The sequence below is a fragment of the Somniosus microcephalus genome, chromosome 12 (genome assembly GCF_052327205.1).
Source record: "Somniosus microcephalus isolate GS21.2 chromosome 12, FLI_Smic_1.0, whole genome shotgun sequence".
Lineage (NCBI taxonomy): Eukaryota > Metazoa > Chordata > Chondrichthyes > Squaliformes > Somniosidae > Somniosus > Somniosus microcephalus.
In genome coordinates this window covers 165538955-165556908 of record NC_140998.1, presented here as the reverse complement: position 1 = coordinate 165556908, position 17954 = coordinate 165538955, and the positions used below count along the sequence as shown (strand labels likewise).

Genomic DNA, 17954 nt, shown 5'->3' with positions numbered 1-17954 from the left:
CTCCATACACATTAATTTCTTGCTTTTTTCCCCCCACAGGAACTATTTTTCATGGGTTAAACTGCTTCTCCAAGGACACGTTTACACTACGAACCGCTTTGCACTAACACTACAGTAGATGCACTCTGTAGTAGTTGAAGAATCAGAAAGAATTCAGACCAGCCACAGGTATCACCATGGGGAAAGGTGCAAGAGAGTCTGTTCCGTGGCAAAAACTATTTTTTTTTAAAGCAAATTTAACAGCAGCACAACACAGTTGGATTAAGCACAAATTTTCAGCAAAAGAAGGAATAATGATACCAAGCAAGAACCCAAAATAGTTTGGAATGATCTTAAACATTGCAAGAGGAAGACAATATGAAGCTTGAGCCTGAAACTTAACATCGTTTGATTGGAGCTCCTGCAGGATTCCCCGTGTCAGGGAGTGGTGAGGTTTGTGCATCAAGGCTGCCAGTGTAGCGAGGTCGGCAGGCCCCAAAATAATTGTACAACATTTCACCACCTGCTTTAGGCTTTGCAGTGTGTTATCCTGTGATCAGCTAAACAGATCACACCCACCCTTGGATTGTAAACAGCTCACTCCACCTTGGCAGTCTTAAACACCAGGAACATATGCTTTCATTCGCATGTCCTTTGAATGTACCAGCCATATTTGGGTAGACTGATCATAGGAACATGAGGAGGCTATTCAGCCCCTTAAGCCTGTACAGTCATTCAATGAGATCATGTCTGATCTGTATCTTGACTCCATTTACCCACCTTTGTTCCACGTCTCTATACCTTTACCTAACAAAGATCTATCAATCTCAAGCCTTGAAAGCTTCAACTGACCTCCAGCATCCACAGCCTTTCGAGGGAGTGTTCCAGATTTCCACTACCTCATGTGAAAAAGTGCTATCTAATCCTTTACTCATTTTAAACACCTCGATTAGATTCCATATCTCCCTCGCTTCCCGTGGAAAATGCCAGTCTCAAAGAAGTTCCTGCTGACTCCCAATCCTCCCCATTGGACAATGGGGATTATTAACCTTGATCGATAGAAGGAAGGTGGCAAGAGGCGAAACTCCAGTGTATAACTAACTTTTAATTGCTACTAATTAGGGACCAGAAAGAAGAAAGTCCAATTGGTTCCATCAAGAACCCAACTGCTTTACAAAGAGGTTCGATACATTTGTGTGCATCTTCTCAAAACATCACAAAATCCACAGCGTCTGATCGGTATAAACTTTTTAAAAAAGTACATCGGTACAAAAAGCAAAATATCGCAGTTGCTGGAAATCTGAAACAACAAAGTGCTGGGAAACAGTCAGGAGGCCCAGTCATAGACCTGGAACTTTAACACTGCCTTGCTCTCTGCACAGATACTAACTGACCCGCTGAATGTTTCCAGCATTTCCTGTTTTTATTTCAAAAGTACGTTGTTGTTTAACCACCAATTTGGAAATAAAAAGTTCAGTTCGGGGTGAAGTAAAGTTTATGGTGCGTCTATTCAAGACCTGTGTTTACTTAAAGGGGGCCACCACCAGCATGGAAAACCTTTCTGAAAGTACAAAAATCTTTTACATAGCAATAAATTAGCAAGTGAAGGAACATTTTGGAAAATGAATGGAGACACAGTTTGTTTTCATTGCATTGTAACACTATGTACAGAAACAGTGCATCCTGAAAGAGGCTGTGCTAATCTTTCAGCACCATCCCCCTGCAATTCTCTGCTTTGACCCTGTTACACTTCAGTAGAAGTGCTTTGAGATGTTAAAATGGCAACCAGTCCCGCAGACACACAAAGTTGACTTTCTTCGGAAGTGCGTCACTGGCGTTAACCGGATTAGAAACAGGAGTTGAGCAGGTAATTATAATCCACACAGGTTCCACACCGCTTTATTGTTCTCTACTTCTGATATGGTTACACCGATTATAAGAAGTCCCTTTTCCAGTTCTCAGCGTGACTATATCATTACAGTACATCTGTGAAACACTTTAATACAAAAAAAGGGAGGTTCTATATATAAAACTGATGTAAAGCAAGCTGGTCCATGAACGGACGGACCAGGTTATCTGTCGCAAAGTAGAAAACTAGCCCAAACGTAATTGAGATTGGAAGTGCTGGTAAAGCCTTCTTAAAGATGGCAAGCAGCAGGAGAGTAAGGCACAAACCCTGAAACACAAACAGGAGGCAAATTATCAATCTGGGTTACATCCTCCCAACTCCCCTCCCCAAAAAGAAACACGAAAAGGGAGGACAAGGCAGTTCAATTTACACAGATTAACATCAAGCACTTCTTGGCTTTCTCAGGCGGTGTGCTTGATGTGGGGGCGAGATATTTTCCTTCCCCCAACCAACCACATCCGCACCAAGAAAGGAACTCCCTGAAGAAACATTTATTTTAAGTAGGAACAGTAATTGTACAAAGTGCTGCTGCAGCCACCAGCAGTACAGCAGATAGAATAAGGTGATCACACCCAGCCTGGGTATGTTCCAGTCAGTCAGAGGTCCAGAGCCACGTTGCCTACTCACACATTTGGTCAGAATTTTAAAAAAATGAAGGAAATTAGGGGTACAAGAAAGAAAAAGGTTAGGAACATAGGGAATTATAGGAACAGGAGGAGGCCATTCAGCCCCTCAATTAGATCATGGCTGATCTGCACCTCAACTCTATTTACCTGCCTTTGCTCCATATCCCTTAATACCCTTAACTAATAAAAATCTGTCGATCTCAGTCTTGAGCGCTCCAATTGTCCCAGAATTCACAGCCTTTTGAGGGAGTGTGTTCCAGATTTCCACTACCCTTTAGGGAAAAAGTGCTTCCTGGTTTCACTCCTGAACGGCCTCGCTCATTTTAAGGTTATGCCCCCTTGTTCTGGACTCTCCCACCCCAGGAAACAGTTTCTCTCTAACTACTCGATCGAATCCCAGATCATTTTAAACACCTAGATTAGATCATGCCTCAACCGTCTAAACTCAAGGGAATACAAGCCAGGTTTCTGCAACCTACCTGTATAATTTAACCCTATAAGCCCTGGGATTATTCTAGTGAATCTGTGCTGTACTCTCTACAAGACCAGCAAAAAGTAATTCCAGTTTATTCTGCACGGGTCACTTACAGCACCTTACATAGTCTTACAGCACGGTGACAGGCCATTTGGCCCAACTGGTCCATGCCGGTGTTTATGCTTCACTTCTCCCACTGTTCTCCATCTCACCCCATCAGCATACCCTTCAATTCCTTTCTCCCTCATGTACTTATCTAGCTTCCCCTTAAATGCATCTACGCTATTCGCCTCAACCACTCCCTGTGGTAGTGAGTTCCACATTCTAACCACTCTCTGGGTAAAAAGAGTTTCTCCTGAATCCCCTGTTGGATTTATTAGTGACTATCTTATACTTACGGCCCCTAGTTCTGGTCTCCCCTGCATGTGGAAACATTTGCCCCATATCTACCTTATCAAGCCCTTTCATAACTTTAAAGACCCCTCAGCCTTCTCTTGACACTGCATCGCGTTAGCTGAACATTACATGACATCCTGTTCGCAGGCTGTAGGAGAGCCTAGTAAAAGAAAATGATCTTCATCTAACCTTCCCTGTAAAATCTGCCTCGCCAGGAGGACCATAGATCTCAGACTAACTATTTAGTCAAAGAACATAACCCCCTCACAGCTTAACTATAACAGAATATTCAGTATGTGAGCCATTCGCTGTACCAATCTCACAGATGTTTCACAGGGTCAGCTTCTTAAAGGCAGACTTTTCCAGGCTGTGTAAAGACTCTGCTGGAATGTCACTCAACTCACTGTGACCAGTGAACAAACTGCAGTCACCTCACTAATCTGGCTCACACATTCGCCAAAGTCTGATTCCATTGTGAATAATTAGCGGTTTCAATTTAGTTTATTAACATGGAAGTACAAAGCCCACTGTTATTTCAGCACTGAAGCCCATTTTTTGGCGGGTGGCAGAGCAGAGCGGGGGGGGGGGGGGAAGGAAGGAGGTACAGCAGGATGGGGGGAGGAGGAGGCAGAGCATAAGAACATAAGAATTAGGAGCAGGAGTAGGCCATTTGGCCGTTCGAGCCTGCTCTGCCATTCAATGAGATCATGGCTGATCTTCTGCCTCAACTCCATTCACCGGCCCTATCACCATATCCCTTGATGCCCTTACTAGTCAGAAATCTATCGACTTCTGTTTTGAATATACCCAGTGACTGAGCCTCCACCGCCCTCTGGGGTAGAGAATTCCAAAGATTCACCACCCTCTGTGTGAAGAAATTTCTTCTCATCTCAGTCCTGAATGGCCTACCCTTTACCCTGAGGCTGTGGCCCCTGGTTCTAGACTCCCCAGCCAAGGGAAACATTCTCCCAGCATCCACACTATCAAGCCCTGTAATAATTTTGTATGCTTCAATGAGATCCCCTCTCATTCTTCTGAATTCAAGATAATACAGGCCTAGTTTACTCAATCTCTTCTCATACGACAGTCCCGCCATCCCAGGAATCAATCTCGTGAACCTTCGTTGCACTCCCTCTATGGCAAGTATATTCTTCCTTAGGTAAGGAGACCAAAATTGTACACAGTACTCCAGGTGTGGTCCCACCAAGGCCCTATATAATTGGAGTAAGACTTCTTTACTCCTGTACTCAAATCCTCTTGTAATGAAGGCCAGCATACCATTTGCCTTCCTAATGGCTTGCTGCATCTGCACATTCACTTTCAGTGACTCATGTACAAGGACACCCAGGGGTGGGAGGAGGAGGCAGAGCAGGGGTGGGAGGCAGAGCAGGGGTTGGGGGGGGAGGAGGCAGAGCAGGGGTTGGGGGGAGGAAACAGAGCAGGGGTGGGAGGCAGAGCAGAGGTTCGAAGAAAAGTAGGCGTATATTAGCCAGAATATCCACTTCAGTGACCCTTACTAGAATGCACCTGTCAAGAAAAGGTAGAACCAGATTTAGCCGAGGTGTCTTCAGAGGTCAAATTGCTTACCAACACTGAATAAGATTAACACCAAATAAGATTAACAGGAATAGAGTCTCAGACAAGGTAGCAGAGGGCTGTACCCCAGCAAGAGTCAGTGCCTTTAGTATTCTGCAATGTTTCACAGTTGATGTTTCACAATTTGCTGAGTTTTTTTGGTACTTTTACTTGATTGCAACAGAACCTGTTGTTTATATTTTCTAGGCTGGTCTGGGAAATTCCCGTGATATACTCACAATTAATATTGCTACGAAGCAGGCCAGAGTTGTATTCCAGTCTCCACTTGCTGCTGCCGATGCTTTTCCAACAAGAACACTGTAGAATATGAAGTCGCCTAAACCAAGCTTCACACCCCCTTAAATAAAAGAATAGGATCAGACAGTGATGAATAAAATAGTGACTCCAACTGAAAGGGGTGGTGGGGGAAGAAAGGAGAGGGGAGAGGGAAGAGGGAAGAACAATTGATGAGGGATTTTCCAGTTACATTAAGAGCACAGCAGGCCAGCAATAATTGCAATACATCTTTTTTATTTGTTCCTGGGATGTGGGCGTCGCTGGCAAGGCCAGCATTTATTGCCCATCCCTAATCACCCCATCACAAATGTTTTCTTTTAAAATGTAAAAAAACTTTCAGCTATGTACAGTTTACAAACAGAAGGCCTGATCAGTCTAGCTCACTGTAGTGTTAATGCACACAACCCTGGCACTGAATGTGAATTGCATCGAATGTATAGCACAGAAACTGAGTGGTCTGCACAGAGTGTGTTGAACTTGGAAATTTGGAGAGAGTGGGAAGGAGTTGTTGCTTTTTGCCTCAGGTAAATATTTAATTTCATCTACCTAGAACTTAAACTAGATCTAGTAATTGGTTAAAAACTAAACAGTAAGCTAAGCTAATTAAATACATTAAATAATCAAAACAAGGTTATAAAGGAATGACAGTGCAGGTGGTGTGCCACAACTGCAGCAAGCGGGGGTTTGTGGAGAGCATTGTGATCCCGGACGACCACGTCTGCAGTAAGTGCCTGCAACTCAAGGAACTTCAGCTCAGAGTTGTTGAGCTGGAGACATTGCGGGACATCATGGAGGGGCGGGTGGGGGGAGAAGAGTTACTTGGATACTTTGATCCAGGAGGCTGTCACACCCCTTAGGTTAGGTATTAGTACAGGTCTGGTTAGTGGTCAGGGACAGGAGGGGGTGTGACTGCAACTCAGGCAGGTAAGGGGAGCTCAGGTGCAGCACTGGAGGAACCTCAGCCTTTGCCCTTATCAAACAGGTATGAGGTTCTTACTGCCTGTGTGGATGAGAGCAAAGTCTGCAGGATGGATGAGCTAACTGGCCACGGCACCATGATACAGGAGGCCATTCAAGCGGGGGGGGGGGGGGGGCAGGGAAAAGAGTGAAAAGCAATGTGGTAGTTGTATGGGGTATGGGACAGTATAGTCAGGGGGATAGATACTGTTCTCTGCAGCCGCGACCAGGAGTTCCGAAGGCTCTGTTGGAGGGGGAGGATCCAATTGTCGTGGTCCACGTAGGAACCAACAACATAGGTAAAACTAGGAATGAGGTTCTGCTGAGAGACAGTTTGAGGAGCTAGGGTCTAAATTAAAAAGCAGAACCTCAAAAAGGTAATAATCTCTGGATTGTTACCTGAGCCATGCGCAAATTGGCATAGGGACAAGCAGATCAGAGAGTTAAATACGTGGCTCAGAGTGGTGTGGAAGGAAGGGGTTTCGATTTCTGGGACACTGGCACCGGCACCAGTACTGGGGAGAGAGGGAGCTGTTCCTTTGGGTTGGTCTCCACTTAAACCGGGCTGGGACCAGTGTCCTGGCAAATTGAATAACTAGGGCTGCAGATAGGGCCTTAAACTAAAAAAAGGGGGGGGGGGTGGTGAAGAGTTGTTGGGTGGGGGGGCAATGTTGCAAAGAATAGTAGTAAGCCTGAGGATTGGGACAGCTTTAGAAAATCAGCAAAGGATGACCAAAAATTGATAAAAAGGGAGAAAAATCAAACACGAGAGTAAACTAGCAAGAAATATAAAAATAGATTGTAAGAGCTTCTACAAGTATGTAAAAAAGAGTAGCAAAAGTAAGTGTTGGTCCCTTAGAGGCTGAGACAGAAGAAATTATATTGGGAAACAAGGAAATGGCATAGACTTTAAACAAATATTTTGTATATGTCTTTACAGTAGCTGACACAAAAAGTATACCAAAAATAGTGGGGAACCAAGGGGCTAAATAGAGCAAGGAACTTAAAGTAATTAATATCAATAGCAAAAAATTACTTGAGAAACTAATGGGACTAAAAGCAGACAAATCCCCTGGACCCGATGGCCTATATCCTAGTGTTTGAAAAGAGGCGGCTGCAGGGATAGTGGATGCATTGGTTGTGATCTTCCAAAATTCCCTCGATTCAGGAACGGTCCCAGCGGATTGGAAGGTATTCAAGAAAGGAAGCAGAGAGAAAACAGGGAACTACAGGCCAGTTAGCCTGACATCAGTCGTTGGGAAAATGCTGGAATCCATTATTAAGGAAGTGGCAACAGGGTACTTAGAAAATCATAGTATGATTAGGCAGAGTCAACATGGTTTTATGAAAGGGAAATAAGTGTTTGAAAAATTTATTAGAGTTTTTTGAGGATATAACTAGCATGGTAGATAAAGGGGAACCAGTGGATGTTGGTTTTCCGAAAGGCTTTCGATAAGGTGCCACATAAAAGGTTGTTCAGCAAGATAAGGGCACATGGGGTTGGGGATAATGTATTGGCATGGATAAAGGATTGGTTAACAGACAGGAAACAGAGTAGGGATAAACAGGTCATTTTTAGATTGGCAGGCTGTAACTAGTGGGGTGCCACAAGGATCAGTGCTTGGGCCTCAGCTATTTACAATCTGTATCAATAACTTAGATGAAGGGACTGAGTGCAATGTAACCAAGTTTGCCGACGATATAAAGCTAGGTGGGACAGTAAGCTGTGGGGAGGATGCAAAGAGTCTGCAAAGGGATATGGACAGGTTGTGAGTGGGCAATAAGGTGGGCGATGGAGTATAATGTGGGGAAATGTGAGGTTATTCACTTTGGTAGGAAGAATAAAAAAACAGAATATTTTTTAAATGGTGAGAAACTATTAAATGTGTGTGTTCAGAGAGATTTGGGTGGCCTAGTACAAGAAATACAGAGAGTTAGCCTGCAGGTACAGCAAGCAATTAGGAAGGCAAATGGCATGTTGGCCTTTACTGCTAGAGGGTTGGAGTATAAGAGTAAGGAAGTCTTGCTACAATTGTATAGGGCCTTGGTGAGCCCACACCTGGAGCACTCTGCACAGTTTTGGTCTCCTTACTTAAGGAAGGATATACTTGCCTTAGAGACGGTGCAACGAAGGTTCACTAGATTGATTCCTGGATTGAGGGGGCTGTCCTATGATGAGAGATTGTGTAGAATGGGCCGATACTCTCTGGAGTTTAGAAGAATGAGAGGTGATCTCATTGCAACATACAAGATTCTGAGGGGGATTGACAGGGTAGATGCTGAGAGGTTGTTTCCCCTGGCTGGAGAGTCTAGAGCTAGGGGGCATAGTCTCAGGATAAGGGGTCGGCCATTTAGACTGAGATGAGGAGGGATTTCTTTACTCAGAGGGTTGTGAATCTTTGGAATTCTCTACCCCTAGAGGGCTGTGGATGCTCAGTCGTTGAGCATATTCAAGGTCGATAGATAGATTTTTGGACTCCAGAGGAATCAAGGGATATGGAGATCGGGCAGGAAAGTGGAGTTGAGGTCGAAGATCAGCCATGATCTTATTGAATGGTGGAGCAGGCGCGAGGGGCCGTATGGCCGACTCCTGCTCCAATTTCTTACGTTATATGTTTTTATGTTCTTAAACAGGCCACTTGGCCCAACAGGTCCATGCTCCACACGGACCTCCTCCCACCCCTTTTTATCTAACCCCATCAGCATACGCTTCTATTCCTTTCTTCCTCGTGTAAATCTAGCTTCCCCTTAAATCCACCTATGCTATTTGCCTCAGCTACTCCATGTGGTAGCAAGATGCACATTATAACCACTCTCTGGGTAAAGAAGTTTCTGCTGAATTCCCTATTGTATTTATTGGTGATCGTCTCCCACATAATGTGCAAGAGGCCAGAATTGGAGGAGCACAGAGATCTCGGAGGGTTATAGGGCTGGACGAGGTTACAGAGATAGGGAGGGGAGCGGTGAGACGATGGAGGGATTTGAACATGAGGATGAGAATTAAAAAAATCGAGGAATTGCTGGACCAGGGGTCAATGTAGGCCAGCGAGCACAGGGGTGATGGGTGAACAGGACTTGGTGCGAGTCTAACAATCGGTTCCTTCCAGTGGTGTAGTTACTTACTCTCCTCTGGATCTTCAATTGCCACTGGAGGGCTTGGCAGTGACTGCACAGCCGCCCGACTCTCCTGGGTCGATTCCATAGGGCCCAACCTGGTGTCTCTGTTGTCTGTCCACTCTTGGCTGAATCCTCCATCGTCTGCATGGGTTGCACCGTCGCCAGCATGGGTTGCACCATCGTCAGCATGGGTTGCACCATCGTCAGCACTAGTCTGATTAAGTGCAAGGGCTGCAAAAGTTAATGGGAAAGGAGCCACATTATTACCAGTCAGTTACCATTTCCACTAGGTCAAATTAACACGGTCGCATTGTACTTGAGTACAAACCGCAACAGTCATCAACACAAAGGCCGACATCAGCTCAAGTCTTGGCTCAACAACATACATTGTAAAAGGGGGCGAGCAAAGAGCATCACAGGCCAACTCAATCCAGTCAATGGTGCAACCTAGTGAGAGTTGTTGTGATCTGGAATGCACTGCCTGAAAGGGTGGTGGAAGCGGATTCAATAGTAACTTTCAAAAAGGGAGTTAGATAAATACTTGGAAAAGAAAAATGTGCAGGGTTATGGGGAAAGAGCAGGGGAGTGGGACTAATTGGATCGCTCTTTCAAAGAGCCGGCACAGGCATGATGGGCCGAATGGCCTCCTCCTGTGCTGTACAATTCTATGATTCTGCCTCTTACACTGTTCGCCTAGCATGGAACCACAGAATATCCTGGGAGACAAAAAAATAGTCAGAGCAAAAAGAAAGCTGCAACCAATTCAGGAAAAACTTTGGGAAATTCTTCTCCGGCCCCACCCCCAAGACAAACAAGCGAAGATCCAGGAGACTGTGGCTCCATGCGACTCATCACAATCACAACTATCTAGCAACTACAATCATACCTCTACATTTCTCCATAGAAAATAAAAGTAACTCTTGGAGCCTGAAATAATAACCAAGAGCTCTGCATTTGGTACTATTCAGAGCCTTAATCTTCGTCACCAGGTTCAAGGACAAAAAAACTCCACGAAAACTCATCAGGTATTGTACACCCAATCAGCCTAGTAACACAACCTAAATATATTAGACGAAATTCAATGTACAATTGGGGTGCAGCTTATGTTGACAGTTCACCCATCACCCCTGTGCTCACTGACCTTCATTGGTTCTCGGTCTGGCAACGCCCAATTTAAAATTCTGATCCTTGGGTTCAAATCCCTCCATGGCCTCACCCCTATCTCTAATTTCCTCCAGCCCTACAATCCTTTGGAGATCTCTGTGTTCCTCCAATTCTGGCCTCTTGCACATCCCCAATTTCCTTCACCCCACCACTGGCAGACATTTTTAGTTGCCTAGGCCACAAGCTTTGGAATTCCCTCCCTAAATCTCTTCGCTTCTCGCTCCTACTTTAAGATGCTCCTTAGAACATACCTCTTTGACCAATATCTCATGGGTTGGTACCAAATTTTCTCTGACAACGCTGCTGTGAAGTCTCTTGGGATGTTTTACTACGTTAAAGGCGCTATATAAATGCAAGTTGTTGTTGACAGCACTTCCTTTGCCATGAGCTGTACTACTGAGAAGGACAAGAGGAGCAACATCACCTCCAAGTTCCCTTCCAACCACACACCACCCTGACCTGGGCGTATCTCGCTGTTCCTTCATTGTTGCCAGGTCAACAGCCTGGAATTCCTGACATCATCGTGGGAGCCCCATCACCACACAGACTGCAACAGGTCAAGGTAGTCTATCATAGTCTTCAAGGGAACTAAGACGGGCAATCAAAGCGACCTTGCCACCTTATGAACAAAATATATGTGCCACCAAACATGCTCGTTACTGGTAAAATTCAGCTGGGACACTTGAAAATATTGCTATACAATAACTGGCATTTCTTTTCTAAAAGCTAAATACACAGAGTAGGAAGCATCAATCAGTTGGAGAAACTGGAGTAGGGACAAGCATAGGAATTTCTCTGCTTTTTCTTCCTGTAACTTGCAGCACACTGTAGAGAGCCCTGTGCCCAATTTGGAGGAGTGGACATGCTATTGTAACACAGGACAAGGGTTTTCTTTTTTGCTGTACATCTACTCTTCAACTCTGAGAACACTTGTTTTCAGACATTTGTGGCAGACAAATATCTCTGCTTTTGAACATGCGCACCCAATACCTGCATAATAAATAGAATGCTGAAATACATAGTTAAAACATTTATACAGCGGCCTTGTGGAGCGATGAAAATTGGGCTGAACAAGAGACCAGAATTGGAGGAGCGCAGAAAACAAGTTGGATTGTGTTGTGCTTAAACTGTATTGTGCTCTGGTCAGACTCTATCCAGTTCTGGTCACAGAGGCTCAAGGGAGACATCCAATGTCCTGGAGCTAGTGCAGAAGAAAGTCACGTAAGTCTTCTGATGCTAAAGATTAGTTTCAAGGACAGACTGGAGAAACAAGCTTTCTGTGGCCTTGTAGGAGGTGACTTTTAAAAAAAAAAAAGTACACAAGTCAGGAGTATGGTGGAATACCCTCCACTTGCCTGGATGAGTGCAGCTCCAACAACACAAGCAGCTCGACGCCATCTGGGACAAAGCAGCCTGCTTGATTGGCACCCCATCCACCACCTTAAACATTCACTCCCTCCACCACCGGCGTACCGTGGCTGCAGTGTGTACTATCTACAAGATGCACTGCAGCAACTCGCCAAGGCTTCTTCAACAGCACCCCCGAAACCCACGACCTCTACCGCCTAGAAGGAAAAGGGCAGCAGGTGCATGTGAACACCACCACCACCTCCAAGTTCCCTCCGAGTCGCACACCAGCCTGACTTGTAAGTATATCGTCGATCCTTCATTGTCGTTGGGTCAAAATTGTGGAACTCCTTCCCTAACAGCACTATGGGAGTGCCTTCAGCACATGGACTGCAGCGGTTCAAGGCGGCAGCTCACCACCACCTTCTCGTTGGCAATTAGGGATGGGCAATAAATGCTGGCCTTGCCAGTGACACCCATATCTCAAACGAATAAAAAAAAAATGTACGCCCAACAGTATGTATAGGTGCACGTTTGAGGTGTTTAGGCCACGTTCTAATCTTTTCGGATTCCAATTCTGTCCTACAAGTTTTGTTTATTGTACTGCAACGCATAGGCCAATCTTTACCTTTCACTGTGGTATGTGGTGTCTCAGTAAATAGTTCCTTATCTCGGTATGGGCCATCTCTTGACCTGGGTGTTTATCATTCTCTGTCTATTGAGTTTGTTCATACAGAGACAAGATTCAATTTCCACTTTCCCCCACATTCGCACTCTGGCTAAAATGCTAAAGCAAAGCATGCTGGGATACTTTGACCATTTAAACCACTTTAAAATATTCTAAAACTAACACTATTTCATCTGAAACTACAACAGTAGCACAAGGGGCCACAGGTTCAAACTGGTAGATGGCAAGTTTAAGACAGGAGATTCTTGCTCACAGAAAAAGGGATCAAGGACTTCTCGGTAGAGTAGTGGAAGTGAAACTTGAACTATTTAAGAAACAGTTGGATGATGTGATTGAGAGTGGGGATTGAACGAGTTAAGACAGACTGAATGACCTTCCTTAGCTGGATCTATCTTCTGATCAGAGTACAGGACACCCATGAACCTATAAACATGAAAGGCAATAAAAAGACAAATGGCAAAAGGTTGAAGGTGGGGAAAGCATAAATTATTTATTGTACTTATCCGAAGCATTCCCTTTTAATTATGTTTTCTAAACCTCTGCAACTTTTTCAAAATTTGAGATTTTAGCTTGTTACAAAAGATTTAAGTAAAACCTTCCTCTGCTATTTGGGCTGGTATTTTTGCACATCGTAATTGAAAGTATTATATAAACATTATTCATACATTAAACGCAACACTAACAAGGACAGAATTAGAGAAGTGAAGACAGGTTTACACATGATGAAACAATGAGTCTGATTTATATGGTTTTATTATACAACTTTTCCATAAAGCTTAGCAAAACAAAATGTTGTACTCACTGTGAGGTGCAGAACCAGAATCGTTCGGAGGGCTTGGCCTTGCTTCTGGATCAACATCTGCCATGTTAACCAGCCATACCATCGTCGCTACGCAAGATCAAACACGAGAGTTAAACCAGTGCACTGAGATTTTCAGTTAAAGAGTCGAAAAGAAAAAAAAAAATCTGAACTTACAGGAATAGATCAGAGCTGGAAATATCGGTTCATTTCTCTCTTGGGCAGTCTCGACTAGAATACGCAAGGGGCCCTTGGGGCACAGCACTGCTACTAGATCTGAAAAACACAACACTTGCTCAATACAAACCGTGGGCCATCATTTGATAGAAAAGGTATAAGGAAATGGAAAACTGAATTAAAACAATTCTTACACACTAAACCACAAGTGAAGAGGGAACAAGAGAGAGAAATAAAAACACATTAATACCTCTTTTATATCACATTGATGAAGGGTGTATTCTCAGTCCATTTGTACCCAACAGTGCAACAGGGAGCGACAATGTAACTGCCAAGTTGCAGAAGGCAGAACACCACACAATAACTTGGAGAAGGAGGAACCGTTATAGGAACTACAGAAGGCCATTCAGACCCTTGAGCCTGTTCCACCATTCAATTAGATCATGACATTACCAAGACAAATCTGTTCATCTCATTCTTAAACTCCAATTGTTCCCCAGCATCCACAGCTTTTTTTTGGGGGGGGGGGGGGGGGGGGTGTGCAGGGGAGGGGAGAGAATTCCAGATTTCCACTACCCTTTGTGTGAATTCTGTGATGTCTGATTTCACTCCTGAACAGCCTAACTCTAATTTTAAGGTTCTGCCCCCTTGTTCTGGATTCCCCCACCAGAGGAAATTGTTTCTCTGCATCTATCCTATCGAATCCCTTAATTATTTTAAACACCTCGATTAGATCACCCTTCAACCATCTAAATTGAAGGAATATAAATCAAATTTATGCAAACTGTCCTCATAATTTAACTCTAAACCCTGGTATAATTCTGGTGAATCGGTGCTGTACCCATTCAAAGGCCAATATATCGTCATATAGTGCTTTTAATGTAGATAAACATCCCCAAGTACTTCACAGAAGTATAACCAAAAAATGGACGTGAAGCCATTGGAGGAGATATCAGGAGATGTGACCAAAAGCTTGGTCAGAGGTGGGTTTTAAGGAAGGTCTTACAGGTGAGAGAGGTGGCAGCACAGAATGGTTTAGGGACGGAATTCCAGAGCTTGGAGCCTAGGCGGCTGAAGGCACGTCTGCCAATGGTGGAATGAAGGGGGAAAATGTACAACAGGCCAAAGTTAAACGTACAGAGAGTTTGGGGCAGGGGTTGTAGAAGTTTAGAGGTGGAGAGGGGTGAGGCCAATAGAGGGATTTAAAGACGATAGGATCATACAGCACAGGAGGCCGCCATTCGGCCCATCAGACCTGTGCCGGCTCTTTGAAAGAGCTCTCCAAGTAGTCCCACTCCCTTGATCTTTCCTCACAGCCCTGAAAGTTTTTCCTTTTTTAGCATGCATAACATTCCCTTTTGAAAGCTATTAAATCTGCTTCCACCACCCTATTAGGCATTGCATTATGTAAAAAAAAAAATCATAGAATGATATGGCACAGAAGACCATTCGGCCCATCGTGCCTGTGCTGAATGTCTCATTTCACCTCTGGTTCTTTTGCCACTTACCTGAAATCTGTGTCCTCTGGTTATCAACCCGCCTGCCAGTGAAAACAGTTTCTCTTTATCTACTCTGCCAACACATGATTGAATATATATGAATATATAATTTTAAAAATCGAGGGATTTGGGAGGCAGAAGCCGATACAGGTCAGTGAGCACAGGTGTGATGGATGAGCTGAACTTGGTGCGAGTTAGAACACAGACACGGGGTTTTGGAGGAGCTGGAGTTTACAGAGAATGGGAGGCCGGCCAGGACGGCATTGGTGTTATAAATCTCATCATCAAGAAACTACTCGTGAAATAACGCTGGACGGCCAGCTGGTGGCGCCATCCAAGGAGTATAAATACTCGGGCGTCGGTCCCAGCTTGCCAGGGACATTTTGTAAGACAAGGAACTAGTGAAGTACAACTAGACTTCCATGTTCTGAAACAAGTTGATTAAAGCCTTGCTTTATGCTCAAACCAAGTACGTAGTGAGTTTTATTACGTCAATTGGTATTGTAGAGTCTGCTAGAGGTGGAAGTAGGCAGTCTTTGTGATGGGGAGGATATGGGGCTGCAAGCTCAGCTCGGGGTCTAAAATATCAATACTGGCCCAGCAGGCCTGGTGTGAGACCATCTCCGGGCCAATATTTATCTCTCAATCACTAAAAAAACCCAGATTATCTGGTCATTATCACATTGCTGTTGTGGGAGTTTGCTGTACGTAAATTGGCTGCTTCTTTTGCTACATTACCACACTTCAAAAGTGCTTAATTGGTTGTAAAGTGCTTTGGGACGTCCTGAGGTCGTGAAAGGTGCTATTGAAATGCAAGTCTGTCTGTAGGAGTCTCTGCACTCCTAGCAAAGAATCTATAAACTCACTAGTAGTTAACAAACTGAGTTTAATGTACTAAAACTTTACAAGAAAATGCAGGAGAAGCTCTAAACAGGTCTATTCACTATCACTCCACACGAGGACTAGCTGGAAACGCCCTCTACCTCTGACGTCATCACGTTTCCCGCCGTTGGAACGTCACATGACCCACGTGATGATGTCATCGCATCAGATCACGATTTTGACGATCTAGCTCTGTTTAACCAGAGCCAACATTAAAAAGGTAATAAACATGATTAAAGGCAATTGTACCAGTCACTGAGAGAGTCTCTTAGTGGCTTTGCCACATACGCCCCCCCAGAATTGTCTTTAATGAGAAGAGTCAATCGCTGAGGAGGTTGGACAAGCCTGTTGGACCGACTCCTAAATTCCCGGAGGAGAAAACGCTCAGCAGGTGGCGAGCTGGCAGGTAACACGGCGCTGTCAGGTGTGGCGGCGGCCAGCCGTGGCCGGCTGCGGCGCAGAGGCTGCACCAGCTCGATCGGTCGTTCAGGTCCAGGTGCGCAGGCTTAAGGCGATCGACCGAGATGTGACCAGGCTTGCCCCCGACGTCGATCACGAAACTCTTGTCCCCTGCCTGCAAAACCTGGAAGGGCCCTGCATAAGGAGGTGCGAGCGGGGTACGATGGCCGTCTTGGCGCACAAAAACGAACTTGGCCTTCGACAACTCCCCTGGGACGTTGGACGAAGGCAAACCGTGCTGTGAAGTTGGAACTGGGCGGAAACAGCGGGCTGTCCCGGTGGGTCTCTCTTTGCCTGGCCGCGGGCCATGGCCATGTAGGGGACGGCAGGAATTCACCCGGAACTCGAAGCGGTTGCCCGTAAACCATCTCCGCCACCGCCGACTGGAGATCTTCCTTCGGCGCCGTGCGGAGTCCTAACATCACCCACGGCAGTTTGTCGACCCAGGATGCATCCAGAAGGCTGGCCCTGAGCGATGCCTTCAAGGAACGGTGGAACCGCTCGCACAAGCCGTTCGCTTGCGGGTGATGGGCGTTAAACTCCACCGCACTACGACCGAACATGGAAACCACCTTATTCCACAGTTCGGACGAAAATTGCGGCCCACGATCCGACGAAATATCCGCACGGACACCAAACCGGGCTACCCATGATGAAACGAAAGCTCGAGCAACATCCGCAGAGGTGGTGGACGTCATGGGGACTGCCTCCGGCCACCTCGTGGTGCGATCCACCATTGTCAAAAGGTACGTAAAGCCCCAGGACGGTGGAAGCGGGCCCACTAAGTCAATGTGAATGTGATCGAATCGCCGCTCCGGGACCTCGAAGATGGCGAGCGGGGCCCTGACATGCCGCGGCACCTTGGTCCGTTGGCAAACAACACAAGTGTTTGCCCAGTCTGACGTCTTTGCGTATTCCCCTTCATACAAATTTGGAGACGAGCAGCTTTTGCGACGCCCGCAGCACTCCAGGATGCGATAGCCGTGTATGGCATCGAAAACAGCCCGGCGCCATTTAGACGGGACAATCGGACGGGGTGCACCCAACGAAACATCGCAGAGCAGAGTAGTACCTGCGGAATGGAATGGCACATCCCTCGGCTGGAACCGAACGAAAAACCTGGGTCTCCGGGTCGGCCGCTTGGTCAGCCGCCATCTGCGTGTAGTCAATGCCCAATTGGACGGCGGCACGGGATAGGCAATCGGCGACGACGTTGTCCTTACCGGCCACATGCCGGACGTCGGTGGTAAACTCCGATATGTACGTCAGCTGCCTTTGCTGCCGAGCCGACCATGGTTCCGCAGACTTGGCCATTGCGAACGTCAATGGCTTGTGGTCAACAAACAGTGGCATAGTGGTTAGCACTGTTGCCTCACAGCGCCAGGGACCCGGGTTCGAATCCGGCCTCGGGTGACTGTCTGTGTGGAGTTTGCACATTCTCCCCGTGTTTGCGTGGGTTTTCACCGGGTGCTCCGGTTTCCTCCCACAGTCCAAAGATGTGCGGGTTAGGTTGATTGGCTATGATAAATTGACCCTTAGTGTTAGGGGGATTACATACGTGGGGTTACGGGGATAGGGTGGGATATGTGTCGGTGCAGGCTCGATGGG

The 17954-nt window shown here is 45.8% G+C and overlaps 1 protein-coding gene across 2 annotated transcripts in view; it reads right to left on the bottom strand.

The window, feature by feature from the left end:
• Positions 1 to 1064: 1064 nt before the first annotated feature.
• Positions 1065 to 17954, bottom strand: part of psen1 (presenilin 1) — a 116801-nt gene continuing 99911 nt past the window's right edge. For both annotated transcript variants that reach the window (XM_086003781.1, XM_086003782.1), the window contains 5 exons: positions 13507 to 13605; positions 13333 to 13419; positions 9338 to 9562; positions 5200 to 5318; positions 1065 to 2155 (listed from right to left, as the gene is read on the bottom strand). In XM_086003781.1, the coding sequence (XP_085859907.1) occupies positions 2000 to 2155; positions 5200 to 5318; positions 9338 to 9562; positions 13333 to 13419; positions 13507 to 13605 (686 nt within the window). In that variant the 3' untranslated portion in view covers positions 1065 to 1999. The remainder of the gene's footprint in view (positions 2156 to 5199; positions 5319 to 9337; positions 9563 to 13332; positions 13420 to 13506; positions 13606 to 17954) is intronic.